At 37.9% G+C, this 19916-nt stretch overlaps 1 protein-coding gene and 1 long non-coding RNA gene across 6 annotated transcripts in view; one reads left to right on the top strand and one right to left on the bottom strand.

The window, feature by feature from the left end:
- Positions 1-19916, bottom strand: part of EMCN (endomucin) — a 92467-nt gene that overhangs the window by 6540 nt on the left and 66011 nt on the right. For all 3 annotated transcript variants that reach the window (XR_010943174.1, XM_067736870.1, XM_067736869.1), the window contains exons 6-11: positions 12082-12174; positions 11597-11650; positions 9638-9733; positions 6138-6162; positions 4621-4682; positions 30-103 (exon numbers count right to left, since the gene is read on the bottom strand). Coding sequence is in view for 2 of the 3 variants with exons in the window: in XM_067736870.1 (XP_067592971.1) it covers positions 69-103; positions 4621-4682; positions 6138-6162; positions 9638-9733; positions 11597-11650; positions 12082-12174 (365 nt within the window). In the remaining variant the exon portion in view is untranslated. The remainder of the gene's footprint in view (positions 1-29; positions 104-4620; positions 4683-6137; positions 6163-9637; positions 9734-11596; positions 11651-12081; positions 12175-19916) is intronic.
- Positions 1-19916, top strand: part of LOC137224002 (uncharacterized) — a 117043-nt gene that overhangs the window by 88505 nt on the left and 8622 nt on the right. The window lies entirely within an intron of this gene.

Raw genomic sequence — 19916 nt, 5'->3', positions numbered from 1 at the left:
ATCTCAGTGAGTGGAATTAGGGAACTTACATATTTATTGCCCAGGTGTGGAGAGGATTCATCAAGCTGTCAGTTCTTGGTTTTTCCTTGTGCAGAGTGCTCACCTAAAAGCAGAAGATATGCTTTGATCTATAAGTTCAGAGAGTGAATAACGATGAAAATACAAGTTTCTTGGCTTGTTTTCTGTTTTTCAAGGAAAGTCCAATTTCCCTTCAAGAACGTCATTAGAGCCACAACTTACCTCTTGGTATTGCCTGGAAATTGTTCACCAAGATTTATGAGCTTTATTAGGCCATTGTTTATTTTTACCCTAGAAGAGCAATGCTAACTCACTCCCTGCAGATAGGGGGTGTGAGTTGGGAGGTGATAGCAAGAGAGGCGCCCTAGGGAATAAGTTATTGAATTTTGCTTGTTCCATAAGCTGGCTGTGCCTGAGCAAAACTACATCATATATTTAAAATGCCATTTTATCAGGAAAACATTCTAGGGTCCTTTGTTTAAATAATTCAGTGAGAGTTTTGTGAAAATGAATTTATAGGCCAACATGAATACTTTGGTGACGTACAAAGCAGCACAGGGAACATTGCTCAAAATAACCATGTTATTCCATCATCAATATAAAGATAAATATTAACTTAGGATGATGGGGAGCTGAGAGGCTCCAAGCATTTTTTTTTAAATTTATTTATTTAATTTATTTTTGGCTGCATTGGGTCTTCGTTGCTGCACGGGGGCTTTCTCTAGTTGCAGCGAGCAGGGGCTACTCTTCATTGTGGTGCTCAGGCTTCTCACTGCGGTGGCTTCTCTTGTTGCAGAGCACGGGCTGTAGGTGCGCAGGCTCAGTAGTTGTGGCACATGGGCTTAGTTGCTCCGCGGCATGTGGGATCTTCCCGGCCCAGGGCTCGAACCCGTGTCCCCTGCATTGGCAGGCGGATTCTTAACCACTGCGTCACCAGGGAAGCCCCCAAGCATTTTTACTTGCTCTTGGATTTGTGTTCAAAGCATTTCACATTACCTGTGTCTTTCATGTAGATTCAAGTAACAACAATGCGTAGGAGGGGAGGTGGGAGTGACAAAGGAGACCAAGGTGCTGTCTCCCCCTTCAAAAGAGCTTGAGCTCAGTGAGGAACACAGAGGATAGGAGATGAGTGACATCTGGGAAGTACATGTTATTAAGTGGTTCAAAATTTGAGCAAGTGAAATCTGGCACATCATGAAAGGCCTTGTAGACGTGCTAAAGTGTTGGAACTTAATCTTAAGTAATTAAAACTTACCAGAGTTTTCTAAGCAAAGGAAAATTATAAATTATAAATTATAAATGGATTCAGATCTGCTTTTTCTTCCTCCAAATAGTTCAAAACCAAGTGATGCTTTGAAATTAAATTCAGTGATACAGTATTTTCTTTCTTTTGTGGAATCATGTATTCCTTAATTTAGGCAATTTTCTTCATATTTGTATAGCCTTACATGTTAAAAATGAGATAATGTACATTAACTTTCTGAGGAGTGGTGTAAGTGGGAATCATCTTGAAAATGCATCATGTCACATGTATATTTTGTAGTAAATCATGAGGATGTTTAACTTGGCAAGACTTCTTACTAAACCTGAGTGGCATCTTATATGTTCTCATAAAGGACTCCGTGATCTGCTATGTTTGGTGCTCATTTTTTTCTGAAAGCACGTTCTTGTGTATACCCTAGTAGGCTTTCTCTTTTACATTAAAGAAAGCTCCCAATTGAAATAATCAAATTTTAAACATTATGGGCCACATTTTCAACGGAAGAACCCTGCTTGACAAAGAACATATTTAGAAGAAGCAGGAAGTGTGGATGGATGAACACCATGGCCAATTAGAGGAGGAGGACTTGAGGCAAGGAACTGTCTTATCCAGAGAAAATACTCAGAACAATAACCATTACACATAGAGGCTTGTAGAAACCCAGAAAATTTAGCATCCACTGGCATTCCCCTGAAGGTGAGTTGCTGCAGAGCTCTGTTTCCTTGGAAACATGATATATTGACCTCTAAAATGGCAAAATTGATTTTGAGATATAAGACCAGAGTTTATAAATTGACATACTGACCAATCCAATGAATTCTTAAGACCATTGAATCTCAAATTTCATGTTGTTACCCACATTGGTGCATTAATTAATACTATGTCCCTTAGGCCATGTAGCACATAATATGAAATATATAACAATCATCAGTTCTGAGTGGTGAATAGTCACATATTCTATCAAATTCTTTTTCTGTATTTTTTAACTATTTAAAAATTTTTATATAGGAGATAGTGGAAATTTAGGCTAAACCTGTGAACTTATATAAAACCTAATCATTTCAGACTATTCTAGTTATATTTTAGAATGATGTCACTATTAGGGAAGAGAGATTTAAGTGAAAATAATTATAATAATGTAATTTCTATTGAGTGTGGTGAGCATAATTTTATAACGAAAGCATGTTTGAATAAGTTTTGAAAGAAGGTAGAAAGAGATTTGTTTGCAGGTGTTTCAGGAACCATCAAATCCTGTTAATGGTGGACAGACTTTAATAAAAACTGTGGTAGTACAAAGAGAATTTGGAGGGCATTGTTTTAGATTATCAGTTCTAGGCTACTGAAATCAACTCAGAGTCACCCGTTTTAGTTTTCCCCTATTACCAAATATTTTCTATAATCAGCTAGGTTGACTTTTGAGAGATTATTTTCTTAAAAGAAGTGTGCTTCCTAACTTGAGGTTGGCAGAAATAAAAGTACCAGAGACTAGATCTTATTATTTCCATAGTAATATTTCCTCCTTAGACCTATGACCTGAAAAGCTACTTATGAAGAAAAGGAACTTTGGGTAGTTCAGGGTCTTCTTAACTATCCCACCGTGATCTACCCACTTATTATTGCAGTTAGTATGACGGTGGGAGATAGTAGCCTACACAGAATTATGCTTGGGCCTTGAAGAAGAATCAGAAAGCAAATTAGCAACCAAGAAACACAAGGTTTCTCTGTGGATTTCCCCTCCTGAAAGCCGCGATTCTGGTGTCACTTGTCATTTCCCTGGTAGACACAGGTAGCAGAGCAGGTGGTCCTGATCTCAGGCCCCTCCTCACCAGGAGAGCCAAGGGCTCCTATACGGAGGCTTCTGGTCCACAGCTTGGAGACCCCCAGAAGCTGCCGAGTGTTCGGTTTAAATCCCGAGGGGATAAAGGAGCGCGCATGAAATTACAGGTTGTCATGCTGCTCACAAGTCACAGGCAGATTCTGAGAGCTTTTCTTGATAAATGGTGTAGTCGCACTCCGGGTCCTTCATAACCTTACTCAGGACTGGTCCACGTTTAGTCTCCTTGCCTGGAGGTTTTCCTTGACCAAGTAGAATAGGCTCAGCTACTTAGTCAAGGCTGGTAAACAGCCAGGAGAAACTGGTGAGTGGTTTCCAATTATCCTGTGGAGGAATTTTACTCTTTCATTCATTCATATGGTTACCTTCAAGAGAACAGTGTGGGAATAAAGAAATGTGTAAGAGATACAAGAATGAAAGTCTCTCTTAAGAGAAAATGGCTCCCATGAGGGATTTGGCCATGTCGCTGCAGATTTTGGGTGCCCTTGCTTTTCAACCTCTTTTGTTTATCTGTTGTAATTTGTTCTAGTTAGAATCTCCTACCTGAAATGGGGACCTTATTCAGCCTTTGATATCTTGCTCTTCAATTGGGACTATATTTATAGCCTTTTGTTTTACAAAATCGTTTTTGCAACATATTTATAATGTTTATCATCTGATAGCTCTCACTTCACATAACATATGTATTGTGGGAGTATTTTGTATAGGTAAAATTGGGGGGACTGAATATAGTAAATGTCTTGATGTAACTTGATATTTAAATTAGAGCCACATAGGTTGTTTCATAAAACTCATAATTACTTTTTATTTATATACTTTTTATTTTTTTGGTCATATTGATGTTTTAAATATTTTGTTTACTCAAAACAAAAATGTAATCTGTGTTTTTTTAATTTTTAAAAACTATCTAGCATCTCATTTTTCATTGCTTTCGATACAAATATAATTCATACAAATCATATCTGTATTTTGAAAATCTTTTTAGATTGCAAACCAAACAAAATCAAAACCTAAGAGACTAGAAAAAAGAAATGTAAATTTTATCAGTAGGAAACTGTGTTTTGTCCTTACTGAGAAGCTCAATTAAAGTATTTGAAGTGATATAAAATATGATATACATTTTAACTGATGAATCCTAGTTCCAGTTGACTGTACACAGCCATTACCAAAAATGAAACAAAACAACAGCAATACTTTTAAAAAAACCCTGCGGCATACTTAGTGTTTTTTCTGCCAGTACTGCAGAATAGAAAATGCCTCTAGTCACCACCCATTCTTGAGAACACATCTGCATGCAACCTCCAAAAGCCAGAGAGTCTAATAATCTTACCAAAAATGATATTTCTAGGGCTCATCTTTTCTTCATAGGAGAATTTTGTATTTCTTGGGAGTTAATGATTGAGTTTTTCTAGAGAAGTTATGCTTTTTGGTTATGTTCACATGAACAAAATCCAAGTTAGATTTTGAAATAACCATTTTTCATCTAATCGACAATCTGGGAGCTTACCAGACTCATGAGAAATTGTCTTAACGGTGAGAAGCTTCACACTCTCTTTATCGGACTGAGGTCTATTTGGAAACAGAAAACATTAAGTTAGCGCCACAGTAATTAGCATTACATATCTGTGAAGGAAAGGAAACATGATACAAACAGAAAGAAGAATATACACGTGCATATATATTTTTGTGTGTTTCTACGGCAAAACTTGTGTTTCTTCATGTACAGACACATATACTTTTATAGCACTTTCATTTCTGGAATCAAGCCAATAAATCTCTGTTATTCTGTTATGGTGATGATCATCAGCTAAATTAAACATCAAGATGGGTCACGTAGGGACTTCCCCGGCAGTCCAGTGGTTAAGACTCTGCGATCCCAATGCAGGGGGCACAGGTTCGATCCCTGGTGGGAGAACTAACATCCCTCATGCCGAACGGCACAGCCGAAAAAAAAAAAAAAAAAACCCCACCTGTCATGAGGTCCATGTTGCACATGCTTACACTTCCTAATTGTGAGGGGAAGACATAGAAATGTTTCCAAACCTTTTGGACTGATCTGAGTTCTGGGTAATTCCTTTTCATGAGGTCGTGGATACTGCAGTATAGTGTCTGAACTGTCTATTTCAACAAGAGTTCCCACCTATCCCTTCTCAGACTCAAAATAGTTTCAAACCCCAATTCCTCTCCTTGGATATCTCAAGAACCTCTACTTTTAATTAAGAATGGTAGGTGGTGTAGGGACATTATTCTTTTTTTCCAGTACGTGGGCCTCTCACTGTTGTGGCCTCTGCCGTTGCGGAGCACAGGCTCCAGATGCACAGGCTCAGCGGCCATGGCTCACGGGCCCAGCCACTCTGCGGCATGTGGGATCTTCCCGGACCAGGGCACGAACCCGTGTCCCCATTGGCAGGTGGACTCTCAACCGCTGCGCCACCAGGGAAGCCTGGGACATTATTCTTAAAGTTCACATTCCCAATGAATATACAAAAACACCCACAAAAAGGGCTACAAAGTCAGGTCAACACAGAAAACTTAACCACAGAATTTGGTTTTGACATTAAAATAGTTTGTCTCTTTGCAGCACCTTGATTGTAACAGTTGGTAGGATTGCTAACAACTGCTTTGTTTGTTTTAGTAAAGTCGAAGCAAAATAACCATCTGTTGTTAAAGTAAAGCCACTCAGAGCTGTCTTAAGGTGCAGGCATGATTTTTCCCTAATTGTGAGAAGCATATTGAAAATTTCAATGGGAAAACTATTTTAAAACTCTAGCTATGTTTTTCTATGATTTTTTTGGCAACTTTTGATTTCTGATTTTACCACTTTACCCAAGCTTAAGAGCCAGTTGTTGGAATTTCTCATACTTGAGAGCTCTCTGACAAATAGGTAGCCAAACCCCATATACTATGCCTTCTGCAAAATGCTTGAAAAACCCGAAGAAGTATGAGTAGAGGATCAATACTTTCCTCTATATAAATGACAGGGTCAGAGCTTCTAGAAGAAAACAATGATGCAGCATTACTTACTGGTCATTTCCATTTTCAGGTGTGCCTAGGAGAGGAGGGAATTGTTATTAGAGCTGTGAGGAGCTTAGCTGCAAAAAACCTGAGACCCCTGCCACTTTCTGCTCAAAGATGTCTCTAAAGCCAATTTTTAACTTTTCAGTCTCTCGCCCCATTCCCTGCCCCACTGACCATTTCCTCAGACGTGGTGACTACTCATTCCTCAGTCACAGCTAATCCATTCATGGTATAGTCTCAACTAGGTCAACTCCACTGAACTTAGCTCTGGACTAATTTTAATCTTATAGTTTCGTATCACTGTGTGGAACTATTATCCATTATTGTACATCCCACAGACACCAAAAAAGGTTTCAGTATCTCTGGAAACAAATGCTTCTCAGAGTATTGAATTACCTTCTTAAAACAAAGAATTGAATTTTTGGCTTTTCTTTGTATGTTACTCTCTCTGGGGACCTAAATCTCTGTATTTGTGGTGAGCCACGATGCTGCTATTGCTTCTAATTGCATCTGAAGCCCACGGATTCAGCTTCTCAGAAGTGCCCTACAAAACGTCACTGAGCCTACTAACTGTAACTCATCTTCTGTCCGCTTTGCCGGGCTGTTCCACGAGGGTCGGTAGAAAGCAAGCCGGGCTCGTGAGAACGCAGAGTGATTCATTCTGCACAAGAGCATGGCCTCTCGGGAGCAGATCATGCTGGTCAAACCTTGCATTGGTCTGTGGCCTATTAGGCAGAATATTTAATGTAATCACTTAAGGGCCTTGCTTTATTCCGGATTTTGCTGTGATTTTATTCCATGGCTCGGCTCCCATCTCTTGGATTTCTTTTCATCTCTAAGGTAGCTCATATCAGGATATGCCTTTTGAATATCATTCTCTTGACTTTGACCATCATTGTTTTATAAAGACGTTGATCTCCACGAAAATTTTGGCTACTGCTATTTCTGTCACCTTGGCTAAGTTACTCCAACATGAATCTTAATCCCTAGAATTTAATTCATGGCACGGTATGCTGCTCACCAACTAGCTCTAACTTCATCTTCCCTACCATCAGTAGGGTTTTAACAACAATCCAGTTCACCTATAAAGTCCCCTTTAATAGAAAGTGTCAACTTTTCAAATAACTTATTTGCAAATCTTCCTATGCAAAGCAGTTTTTCACTACAGGGTCTTTTTACTGATGGATTTAGCCCACAGTTTTTTTCCCCTATCCTGTATACTCAACACCCACTGGCTTCAACTAGATTGGTTGAGTTCCCATAAAAGATAGGATTGGTGGTTTAGAAACTTAGAGAAATTAAACTGATTTATAAAAATGCTATTTCCCCTCTGGAAACTGAGTGAAGAAACATATTTCAGACTTTATTAAGAAGTTTATTCACTAACTCCCAGAGGGAAAGACGTTGATTTGTTTTCTTCTTATTTTACAGCAAGAGCTAAAATGAACACTGCTGTTTTCATATCATTACTTTCCCTTGCACTGTCTTGCTCAGGCGCCAAACTGTCCGCGCCCTGCACAGTCAGCGATTGGCCTCAGGAACAGCATTCATTAGTGTCCTGGGGGCACATTGTCCATGGGGTAAACAAAGAAGAGTGTGGCTTATAAAAATGATTCATTTTTACTTTTTAACAGTATATGAGACTTAGGTAGAGTTCTGTTAGTGAACTGTTTAGAATTAAAGTGAGGAAAGGGAAGGTTCTATTTTACTGAAAATTACAAAATTTAACTCAACAAGCGTATCATAAGGCTCTCTCTGCTATTTATTATGCACAATGCCATGTGAGTCATACGTAGTTTGTGACTTGGAGGGGTTGCCTGAAGTTATGGACTGAATGTTTGTGTCCCCTCAAAATTCATATGTTAAATCTTAATGCCCAATGTGATGGTATTAGGATGCTGGGCCTTTGGAAAGTGATTAGGTCATGAGGGCAGAGTCCTTAGGAATGGCTTAGTGCCCTTATAAAAGAGACCCCAGAGAATTCTCTTGTTCCCTCTGCCACAAGAAGACACAGGCAGATCTGAAAACCAGGAAGAGTGCGCTCATCAGACGTCAAATCTGATGGTGTGTTGGTTGAACTTGTCAGCCTCGGGAGCTGTGAGAAATAGATGTTTGTTGTTTAAGCCACCCAATCTATGGCATTTTTGTTACAGCAGCCTAGACAGAATAAGATGTTTGACTTTCAGAGGAAGCAGGCTTATAGAGAAGTAACTATATTATAGTGTGATGAATACTATCATTAAATTCTGTGGAATTAGAAGTAATAGAACACTCCACTCTGCTTAAAGAGATGGGGTGTCGAAAAAATATGGATTAAGTTTGTTTTTAAGCTCGATTCTAATGGATAAGATGGAGATTAGGTGTGTTATAAAAGTTAAGCAGTGGGCTGAACATTCCAAGAGAAGGAATAACATGGATGAAGCAGAATACATGGCACTGCATTATACAACCAGGAAGGTGTCTGAAATGGAAAGATAGATTGAAGTTTAAGATAACATAGGTGAGTTCCCAGGAACTGGAGGGGGATTCAGAGGAAGCATGAAATAAAAAGAGACCTCAAGTTCCTGGAACAGAAAAAAGACTGAATAAAGACCAAAAGAAATCTCAACAAAATCGGGACTTTAGTTAATAATGTATCAATTTTGGTCAATTAATTGTGACAAATATACCATACTAACGTAAGATATTAATCATAAGGGTAGATGGGAACTCTCTACCTATCTTCACAACTTTTCTGTAAATCTAAATCTATCCTAAGGTTTAAAAGTTTATTTAAAAAAAGACTTTAAAATGTAATGCCATTATGGGAATCATAAATATTCAAGAGGCAGGGAGAAGAAGATGAAGCAGCAAAAAGAAGAAAAAGAGTGAGGATGTAAAAGAAGGCAGCGTCATTTTCAATGAAAGAAGAAAGACTTTCCAAAGCTAATGGAGAGATTAAGGAGGATAATAAAGAATTGTTGGACTAGAATCCCTCGAAAAATTGCAATAGTGTCCAATCCTGAGGAACTGATTCAGTTAGCAGAACACACAGTTGTGGAAGACACCTTCATAGGAAGGCAGCTGTGCCTCCCAGGAGGGAAGTAAGTCACAAGACACTCTTCTTGAAATTATGGGTCCCAAAGTGAAATTCTTAGCGATACTTCCCTTTATTCTCTGTTATACGGAAATGGAACAAATCTTCGCTATAGTTAACGCATGTCACTTTATGCCTTCTTTACTACCGTATTCCCCTGACCACCCACAAAACCAGGGCTTTTTCATTTAAAAAAAATGTGTCCATATTCGATATTATCTGCCATCAGTAGCTAATTTCTACTCCTTACCTTCACCGGCATTCAGTGGATTTCTCTGCCCCTTTCCCTCTACCTCTGTGATCAAGCAATACAGCAGTTCGTTTCTGTGTATAATGCCTCTCTCCTCTTAAGAGTTTAAGTTCAAGTTTAGACTAAGCATGTTTATTCTCCTTTTAGGAAAACAAAATGAAACAAAACACTGTTACCTACCTGGGTCTGTCTTCCAGCACATTCGATACAAACCCACCAAAGCAAAGACTGAAAGTGTTATTGCAATCAAAGCAATAACCACAGGCAAAATGATACCTAAAAAGTATTGGAGACATTGTCAGTTAGAGTGGCTATTGAATTTCACAACAAATCATTCATGAACTGAGGAAAAGCATGTATGCTTCCTTTCTTCTTTAAACATCATTTTATTTAAAAGAAGATTTTTTTTTTAAGCAAAGAAGATAATTATCTGATTCCTGGGTTTTGCCCTAGTTGTCATTTCTGATGTATCCACTTGATGTCAGTCTTGTAGCCTTTCTGAAATAAAACTCCAAACCTAAGGAAGACAGTTCCCACTTTCCTGGTGACTGAAGGAATGAGGAGGTGGGAGACTGGCCAGGAAGAAGCTGTCCCCTATGGTCAGAACCATATTCACACTTTATATTCTTTACTAGTTTATAGTGAAGTTACTAATACATAGCTTGGATGAAGGCATTCAGAAGGCACAAACTTACAATTATAAGATAAATAAGCACTAGGGTTTTAATGTATAACATGATAAATAGAATTAACTCTGTTGTATGTTACATATGAAAGTTGTTAAGAGAGCAAGTCCCCAGAGTTCTCATCACAAGAAAAAACATTTTTCTATTTCTTTAATTTTGTATCCATATGAGGTGATGGATGTTCACTAACTTATTGTGATAAGTTTCATGATGTATGTAAGTCAAATCATTATGCTGTACACCTAAAACTTATGCAGTGCTGTATGTCAATTATATCTCAATAAAACTGGAAGAAAAAGAAATATATATCCTCTACTGGTTCTAGTGGAAATGCTCTAGTCATAAAGCTGGCTTCTTAAAAAAAAAATCACTAATATCTTTCTGTAAAAATACCTTAGGACTAAAAAGGCATACAATAACATAAGTGGATATAGATGGATATCATGGTGGAACAATATGGTCCAAGAAAGATAAGCATGTGTGTATTTGTGAATGTCTGCTTGGGGGAGTGGTGTTGCTACAGTAAACTAGGGTGAGTTTTTGCTGTTCTCATTAAAAGAAGGTCTTTGCTGTTTGTTTGTTTGTTTTAGCATCTGCCTTCTTTTCTGACAGTCATTTCCCAGGTTAAAACAAGAGTGAAGAAAGGAAAAAGCTGTCATAGGGATATAAGTAGAGATATAGATGTTATAGTTACTATTTAGTTAGGTGTTCTCATCTGCTGGCATATGTACTCCTTATATTTACCGGGGGATTGAGAATAGCTAGGAGATTCATTTGTAGGGTGGGTTACACTTCACTGTTATGGTTAAATATTTGTTTTAAGTAAGTTCTGCTGGGTTCATATTAGACCTTACATGAGATCATTAGTGCCTCCCAAAATGAAGATGGCATGAATCAGCAGCTCAATAAATGCAATACTGACTTATTGAATGGAATGACTTTACCTAAACCTAAGATAATCTTTTATTATTACAGCTTCATATATATTCATCTTATTCTTAATTTTCAGGGAAATTAATGAATATTCTCTATTCAGTCCTAGCATAAACAGTGGCTGACATATATATGTTTTTGCTAAAATGGAACTTTTCTGAAAAGGCCATTTTTAACATTAAGATAAAGTTTTGTAAAGGTGAAAATTCACTTTTATGGAATCTCTGCCCATGCACTTTGGCTTATCAGAGATTAGTCCCATCAATTCACCTTGACCCCTGGTGGTAGCTGCTTAGCACTAAGGTAAGAAAAAAAAAAAATCCCCAAAGTGTATTTATTAAAACCAGACTCAATGGGAGGAAACTTTCAAAGCAGGTAGCAATTATATAGGATTATAATGGGATTGCAGGTTCAGTAAAGTTGAGAAAAGGCTGTCTATAGTTGAATCCCTTCCCTTATGGGTAACATTCAAACTTTCTGCAGTTCTACTGCCTTGAATGAAGATGCACGTATTACTCACTGGAATAAGAGGGGCTGGTTGAAGAAGAGCTTGCATTTTTTGCGTTCTCAGTGCCTATTATTTTAAGAAAGAAAAAAGGTCACCTTTGGTTAATGTGTGCCAATTCTCACAATCCTCCCCCCACCTCCCCCACTCCCCGTTTAGGTAAGCCTCTGTGATTTATAGGTATGAGTCTTGGAGTGAAAACATTTTATCTCATTCTGAAAGAGTTCTGTTTCATGACTCAAGATTGGTAGGGAGTTAATGTATATAATCTGATGAGTTTGGACACATGCATATACCCATGAAACCATCCCCACAATCAAGGTACTAGACAGAGTCATCACCTCCAAAAGTTTCCTCGTGTCCCCTCCCTTGTTTGAGGATGTGTAGTTTTGTTGTGTATAACTTATACCTCAATAAGCTGTTTTTTAAATGGGTGAGGTTTTCTTGGTGAGGAGGGGTCAGGCGAAGCAAGCTTCCACTCATACACACACAAGTCATACCTTGAGACTGGGAGATGTTTTCCAGAATTGTTACTGATATTGAGGATAATGTAGGGATTCTGGTAGGTGACGCATCTGGTTGTAGAGTGTTAACTGTAGGAAAATGATAAATGTAGCGTCAGATGATAGTATTTGCTCTTCTTACTGGATTTCTTTGCAGATTCAAACAATTTGCATTTCTGATGATCTGTAAAAAACTGCTTATTGTTGAATAATGGGATGCATACAGTTATACATTAAATCATGAGTTCATTCTATCTCCTCCTGTAGAGATGATTAAATTTGGAATGAGAAAACTTGGGTGTTAGTAGTATACCTTCAAGAACTGGCCAAAAAAACGTGAGCAAGTTTCTCATCTTAGGCTACAGACTGTATCACCTACTGCATGAAGTTCTGCATCCCATAAGAATGCAAATCAATGCAGAAGCATTAATCACAGTCTAGATATTACAACTTTGAGTGATAGTGATTCTTTTCACTATAAATACTTAAAATGGACATAAATACACAGGACTTCAGATTTTATAATGTTTCTTAGTGGTCAAAGGGAAAGATTGCAGTTGAGACTTTGGTTGGAAGAACTGGGGAAAAAAATAATAGAAGATCCCTTCATTTTTATCTCAGCAGTGGTTTACAGTTGTAGGCCTTTTCTAGAGTAACTGCTGCTTGGATGCATTTCGACCACTGTCCATGCTCTTTTTACCACGGCAAATGTTAATTTTAAATTGATTATTATTATTTGTTTGCATAAGTCAACATTTGCCATCTTTAGTCAGAAGGACTAAAACAAAAAAATAATAAATAAAAATTTATTATTCAAAACTCATAAATCTCAATAAATTTCAAGGAAACATAGATAATTATATGTTTTATAAGTGTACAACGTTTATTCTTGTGAATCTGTAATAAAATGTAATTTGTATTTTGAACATTTTTTGAAAAATAATTCTCTTTTTCTTGAAATATGAAGTAATATCTTTTAATCACACCTGTTTGCCTTGTCTCTACACTGAATTGCAAGCTCCTGGAGTGTGAGGGCTGTAATTCCCACCATCCACCACACGAAGCTCTCACCACAGTGGGTATGCAGTAAGATGTAGCTGACTGCTTGGATAAACTAAGAGGCACCTCTTACAATTATGGCCCCCTTAGGAGTGTGAAGCCCATGCATAATTGCATGAAAGAAATTGATATTGCCTATGACTGCCTTGTATCTTTCTCTCTTTGTCACCCACAGCCCAGCACGCGCTGCATGCTTATGCATTTTTGACATTTGTGGGGGGAGAATAATGTTAAGACTCTGTTCTTGCCAGGCAAGAGATCTGTGGGAGGAAGCTAGATATATGCCCGTAAGAACAAAGAAAAATGTCAGGCTCGTGCACTGAGCAGGCAGAAAAAGGAATCTTAAATACAAGAGTGGGAACTAGCTCAAACCTCGGTACTTAGTTGCTTTTTCCAGTGTCAAGTGTTCTAGTGAGGATGAATGGTCTTTTGGTTGTGTTGGTAGAGAATGAGATGGCTGATTAAATAACCAATGGCATTAATTCCCCTGGGATTTCCCAAGGGTTAATTTTCAAGACTCCACGTTCTACCTTATTACCTTCTCATAGACAGGCTAAGTGGCGGCTACAGTTCTGAGTATAATCTATCTGGTTCAGATGAAACTCCAAGCTTTCCTCCTTAAAAGGTTAAAACGTGTTGACTGTCCAGTGCCATTATTGCTAGTGATCCACAGGGAGGCAATAGAATTAACCCTTCTTAAAAGAGGATTTGTTGGCTCCTTGAACAAAGACTTATTTTTTTTTCTTTTAACCACAAACTTTAGTTAATAAATCATTTCTGAAACCAGCACACACACACACACACACATGCACACACATACACACACTTCACCTCTATTACATTGAATGATTTCTGGTGTTTTACTTCATTTTAAAAAATAGTAGTCATGACCCGCTAATGGGAATTAACTTACAGTTTGAGAAACCCTGTCCATTAGCATGATCATATTGATGAAATTACAGGTCTTGGCTGAATTCATAAATTGTGAGTTTAATGTAATTCTTCCTGCAATTAAGATGGAGCCATGGTACGTTCAGAGCTTATGATTTCTGTGGATTTCACTGAGACTGTATTATGCCACGTTCTACTAAAGCGGCATCCGCAGAGGAGGTACAGGAGAGGTACAGTGGATGGTTGAGAGCATGATTCTGAAGGCTGAGTACGCGGGCTCAAATCTGACTCTAGCACTTATTTGCTGTGGAATCTTAGGCAAGGCACTTAAACTCTTTGTGTCTGAGTTTCCACATCTACAAATGGTGATTATAATTTTTCTACATCATAGTGTTGTGAAAATTAAATGAGTAAAAATAAATTTAAATTGCTTAGAAGTGTTGATACTGATATGTTTATAATATATATAATTACTATAAAATTATGTTAATTTATATTATATTAATATATTATTTTATAATAATATCCTATTGTTATATTGTGATAGGCACCTACAGAGTTGTGTCTTTCACCAAAGTCAATTTATCTAATTTTCTCAGGTATTCTAAGTGTAAAGCTATATGACTCTTCAGACACTTACATGTTTTCAGAAGCTTCCTTGCTCTAGTCAGGAACTGGAGAAACTGGAGTATATGGTGTTCTTAGATGACATCAGTTTGCTCTTAGACCTTGACTTTTGGTGATTGTAATGATTATTGAATTGCAAATATGGTATGTTATGACTTAAATTTAGTTTGCAAACTTCAGGCCAGAAATTGGAGCAGGCTGTTTGAGGCAGAGACCTCAGAATAAAGTCTGTTGTAATAAAGAGACTTGAAGAACCAAGTCTATTGTAATAATGTGTACCCAAATTTACCCGATGGATTAGTCTCCAAAATTTACAAACAGCTCATGAGGCTTAATATCCTCAAAACAAACAACCCAATCAAAAAGTGGGCAGACCTAAACAGACAGTTCTCCAAAGAAGACATACAGATGGCCAAAAGGCACATGAAAAGATGGTCAACACCACTAATTATTAGAGAAATGCAAATCAAAACTACAATGAAGTATCACTTCACACCAGTTAGAATGACTATCATCAAAAAATCCACAAACAATAAATGCTGGAGAGGGTGTGGAGAGAAGGGAACCCTCCTACACTGATGGTGGGAGTGTAAATTGGTGCAGCCACTATGGAGAACAGTATGGAGGTTTCTTAAAAAACTAAAAATAGAGCTACTATGTGACCATGCAATCCCACTCTTGGGCATATATCTGGAGAAAAACATGGTCCAAAAGGATACATGCACCCCAGTGTTCATTGCAGCACTGTTTACAATAGCCAAGACATGGAAGAAACCTAAATCCCCCTCGATAGAGGAATACATAAAGAAGATGTGGGGTGTATATATATATATATATATATATATATACACACACACACACACACACACACACACACACACACACACACACAAAAGAATATTACTCAGCCATTAAAAAGAATGAAAACAACGCCATTCACAGCAACATGGAGGGACCTAGAGATTCTCATACTGAGTGAGGTAAGTCAGACAGAGAAAGAGAAATATTGTGATATCCCTTATATGCGGAATCTAAAAAGAAATGATACAAATGAACTTATTTACAAAACAGAAACAGATTCACAGACTTAGAGAACGAACTTATGGTTACCGGGGGGAAAATGGGGGAAAGGGATAGTCAGTGAGTTTGGGATTGACATGTACACACCGCTATATTTAAGATGGATAACCAGCAAGGGCCTACTGTATGGCACAGGGAACTCTGCTCAATGTTATGTGGCAGCCTGGATGGGAGGGGAGTTTGGGAGAGAATGGATACATGTATATGTATGGCTGAGTCCCTTTGCTGTGCACCTGAAACTATCACAACATTGTTAATTGGCTATACTCCAATATAAAGTAAAATGTTAAAAAAAAAACCAAATTTACCCTATTGCCATCTGACAGTGGAACACATTTGGCTCTTGCTGTAAACCAATTACTAGGTAAATCATTGGAAGTTTTAAAGACAGAAGACCTTATTGATGTCCCAGGGTACCTCTGGTGGTTATGAGAATGCACCTCATGGAAGGCGAACTACAGTGTAATTGACCGAGGTTCCCCATCTGCTCTCTGAATTCCATCACTGTGTTTGTGCTGATGCCATACCTCCTGCGGGCTGCTCCCAGCCAGTGATTGAGCCTGGCAAGTATATGAAAGCAGGTCTGCTCCTGGGAACCATGGGTTTCCCTGAGGAGGGACTTGAGCTGGAGGAGTCCCTGATGGCCTTCTCAAACCTTCCTTAAGGCATACCATACACAGATATTAACAGGAGAAAAAGTGTGAGAGGCAGTAGAGGATAAAATATTCTAGTGTGAGAAAGAAAATAAAACTGTGTGTTCTGTTTTCATTTCACCATGTTTCCTATTCTTCTTTTTGATATGTACGCATTTGATATGTGTTTGAGGGACTAAATTCAATTGAACGGAATGCTTATTCATTTTTCTCATTATTTATAAATAATTGGAACTGGTCTCTAACTGCAATTTGATGGATTCATGTCTCACTTTTAAAAAGAACTTTCCAGCACTTGTCACAATAACTCATTCCCTCCTCCTTAACACCTTTTCTCCATGTGGCTCCAGCAGAGCACACACTGCTGGGTTTTCTCCTACCTTATGTCTTATTCTTCTCAGTCTCCTTGGCTGGTTTTGTCTCTTCTTTCTGACTCAGTCTTGGAGGGCCCCAGAATGCAGTCCTTTGTCCTCACGTCTAACTACACTAGTTTCATTGGTGATTTCAGTCAATTTCAAGGTTTAAATAGAATATCAGTGCAAATGATCTCCTAATTTATGCTTCCAGCCTAGACCTCTTTCCTAAATTTCAGATTCATAATCATGGCAAATAATAAAAATCTGAAACTCAACATGTCCAAACTTGAATTTCTGCTCTATCTGCAGCCTTTCTATCTTAGCTGATGGCAGATATTCCTTCCAGTTGCTCAGGCCAAAAGCCTCAGAGTTATTTTTGATTCATCTCTTTCTATACTATTCCAAATGCAATCGTCAAGAATGTCTATAGGCTCCACCTCCAAAATATATTTGGAATTTGGAGATTGCATGCCACCCTATGATCCTGTGACCACACTGGTCCAAGCTACCATCATTTCTCGCCTCGAAAATTTGCAAAAGATAATCTTGCTTCATTTGACAGTCTCTCCTCAGCAATCAGAGTTATACTTATAAAACATGAGTCAGATCATGTCACCCCTCTGTTTAAAATCCTCAGTGTTTTTCCATTCCACTTACAGAAAAAAATCACAGTCCTTGAAATAACCCACCAAATCTTAGGTAATCTGCCTGGTATATCCCCTGCCTTTCTCCCTGCCCTGTTTATTTAACACACCAGTCCTCTCCTCAAGTTGTAGCTCTGTTTAGATGCTCTTCCCCCACGTATTAGGTGGCTCACTTCCTTCTTGTATTTTCTCAAACCTTTTTTATGACTTATCTTGACCACTTTTTCAATACTGAAAATGGTCCCCACCTCTCTGGCACCCATAATCCCTCCCTTCTACACTGTTCTACATCTTCTCTTTCTCATAGCACTTACCACCTCCCACCTTGCTTTATAATTTGGTTAATTAATACGTGTATTGATTATAGTTTGTCTATACTTATACTAGAATATAAGATCCTCGAGGGCAAGAATCTTTATTTTGCTTACTGATATTTCCCAAGCGCTAGAGCAGTGTGTACAAGTAGCGACCATAAGTTTTGCTGAATGGACAAACAAATTTTTTGGCAGCAGACGCAACTATTGTTGAGGAGGAAGTGAATTCATGTGTTTTCCTTTTTTGCCTTAATATTAGGATGGGTACTTATTTAAAATCATTCTCATTAATTTTTTTCATTCATTCTGAAGTAATAGAAAAAAATAGACACCTACTCTGGGTCCAACAGTAGATGCTGAAGGAAATACAACAGAGTACATGAGAGAGTTATTTCATTTAAGGAGCTCCCACAGGGAAGGTGAACAGCACAAAGTTGATTGATGTGAAAAAAACAAACAGTACGTCAAGGATTAAAATAAGAGATACCATGTTATTGTTAATTGAATTTTACTTATAAATTAATTCTCAACAGAAAGAATTAGAGGTGCTTAAGCAATGATATAGGCCATAAGATGAATAAAATAAAAATGAGAAATCAGAACAAAGGAAACTGGAAGAAACAAATAAGCTCCTTCTAAGAGTTAATACCAAGCATCAATACGGTTGCTGGCGTTGGCCATAAGAATTGGTTCTGAGCATCCTGACACTCAGGGAAAGGGAGCATGGTTTACTCTAGGCTTTCATTATCAGAGTGGAAAATGGTCTATTATATACGTAAGTGGCACATCAGCGGCCCAGTCAGTAAATGCTATGAGTATGGTTGGTCCCATTCTCTGTTTTGGGAGGGGAATATGCTGGTATGATCCCTGAGGTCTCTTCTAGCTTTAAGATTTAGATTCTTGTCAGGGTTCCTTTCAATTCAGATTTTGTCATAGCTAGTCTGCATTTTCACTTTTAACGGGATCCCCTCATCTACTTAATGAGCAAAATGACAAAAGGAAACTTTTCTGCCTTCACATGAGAAAAATTAATTTCTGCTCTCATCAGACCTGAACTTTCTGACCTAGTTGTACACTTCAAGCTCTGCAAAAACAATTTTTATCTCAAAGTGCTTTCACTTTGCTTTGGGCCATCAGCATAACTAACCAGAAGTAATAGCATCCTCTAACCCAGTAATAACTGTGACTAGAGATTTGTTTACTTTAGGTAACTCTGTAGAAATATACGTTGAAGAAGGGGGGCATATTTTTCTTTTGTGACTTAATATAAATAGTTATTAATTTCCAGAAAATTATATACAATGCAGAAAGAATGAATGGGGCACTGCTAATTACTTCCATATGTGCTAACTCACCTTATTCTTAAACATTTTTATTATGTGCTTTAAAGATGAGAGATACTGTGGCTCAGAGAGATAAGGTAACATGTCTTGCAATAAGCAGAAGGGCTAAGACATAAGCCAAGTATGACTCAAAACCCTATCTGTTTCCTTTCCATTATGCCGTGCAACCAACAGGTTTCAAGTGAGTTGAGTTCATCTTACTTGTTAATGGTATCATTATCAATGAGACCAGTGAAATTTTTTTCTCAGCATTCTGAAAGTTTTAGAATGTTCTCATCTCTCTCCCAAAATATATACATCATCTTACCTGAAATTCACAATTTGGATAGTACGACCTGAAAACACTGAGAAGCTTTTCAACGTGTAACTCTTCCTGTGCCATATGCTTTCTGAGAATGTGAGCGTAAGCAATCCAAAACACGGACATGAAGATGTTAAAAAGGACTTTATTTTCAAGTTATGGGACACTGCATGCCAGGCATTGTTCTAAGAGTTTTACACTCACTATTGTATTCATAATATTTTCATTTCATAAAGTGGAAACTGAAGCCCAGAGAGTGTAAATAATTTGCTCAAAGTCACACAGAGCTGGGGTTTGAATGCAAACTCTAGACTCTGTTCTGTCAACCACAATTCTGTGCTGCCTAAGCTTCTGCTCCTCAGTCGGAATGAGTTATAAGTGCATGCCTCTTATTTTTGTTACATGAAATGTTATCTATTTCAATTTCGGCTCCAATTGAGAAGGTATTCTTCCTACCAAGGTAAACTAAACACCTCCTTCCTTCAATAGGCCAAACCAGACTCTGCATATACATACAAGCAGACAGAATTATTCCTAGTGTATTAAATAAAACACATTGTAGAG

The sequence above is a fragment of the Pseudorca crassidens genome, chromosome 4, assembly GCF_039906515.1.
Source record: "Pseudorca crassidens isolate mPseCra1 chromosome 4, mPseCra1.hap1, whole genome shotgun sequence".
Classification (NCBI taxonomy): Eukaryota; Metazoa; Chordata; class Mammalia; order Artiodactyla; family Delphinidae; genus Pseudorca; species Pseudorca crassidens.
Note: the sequence above shows the minus strand (reverse complement) of the source record. Positions and strands in the feature narration are given on the sequence as shown.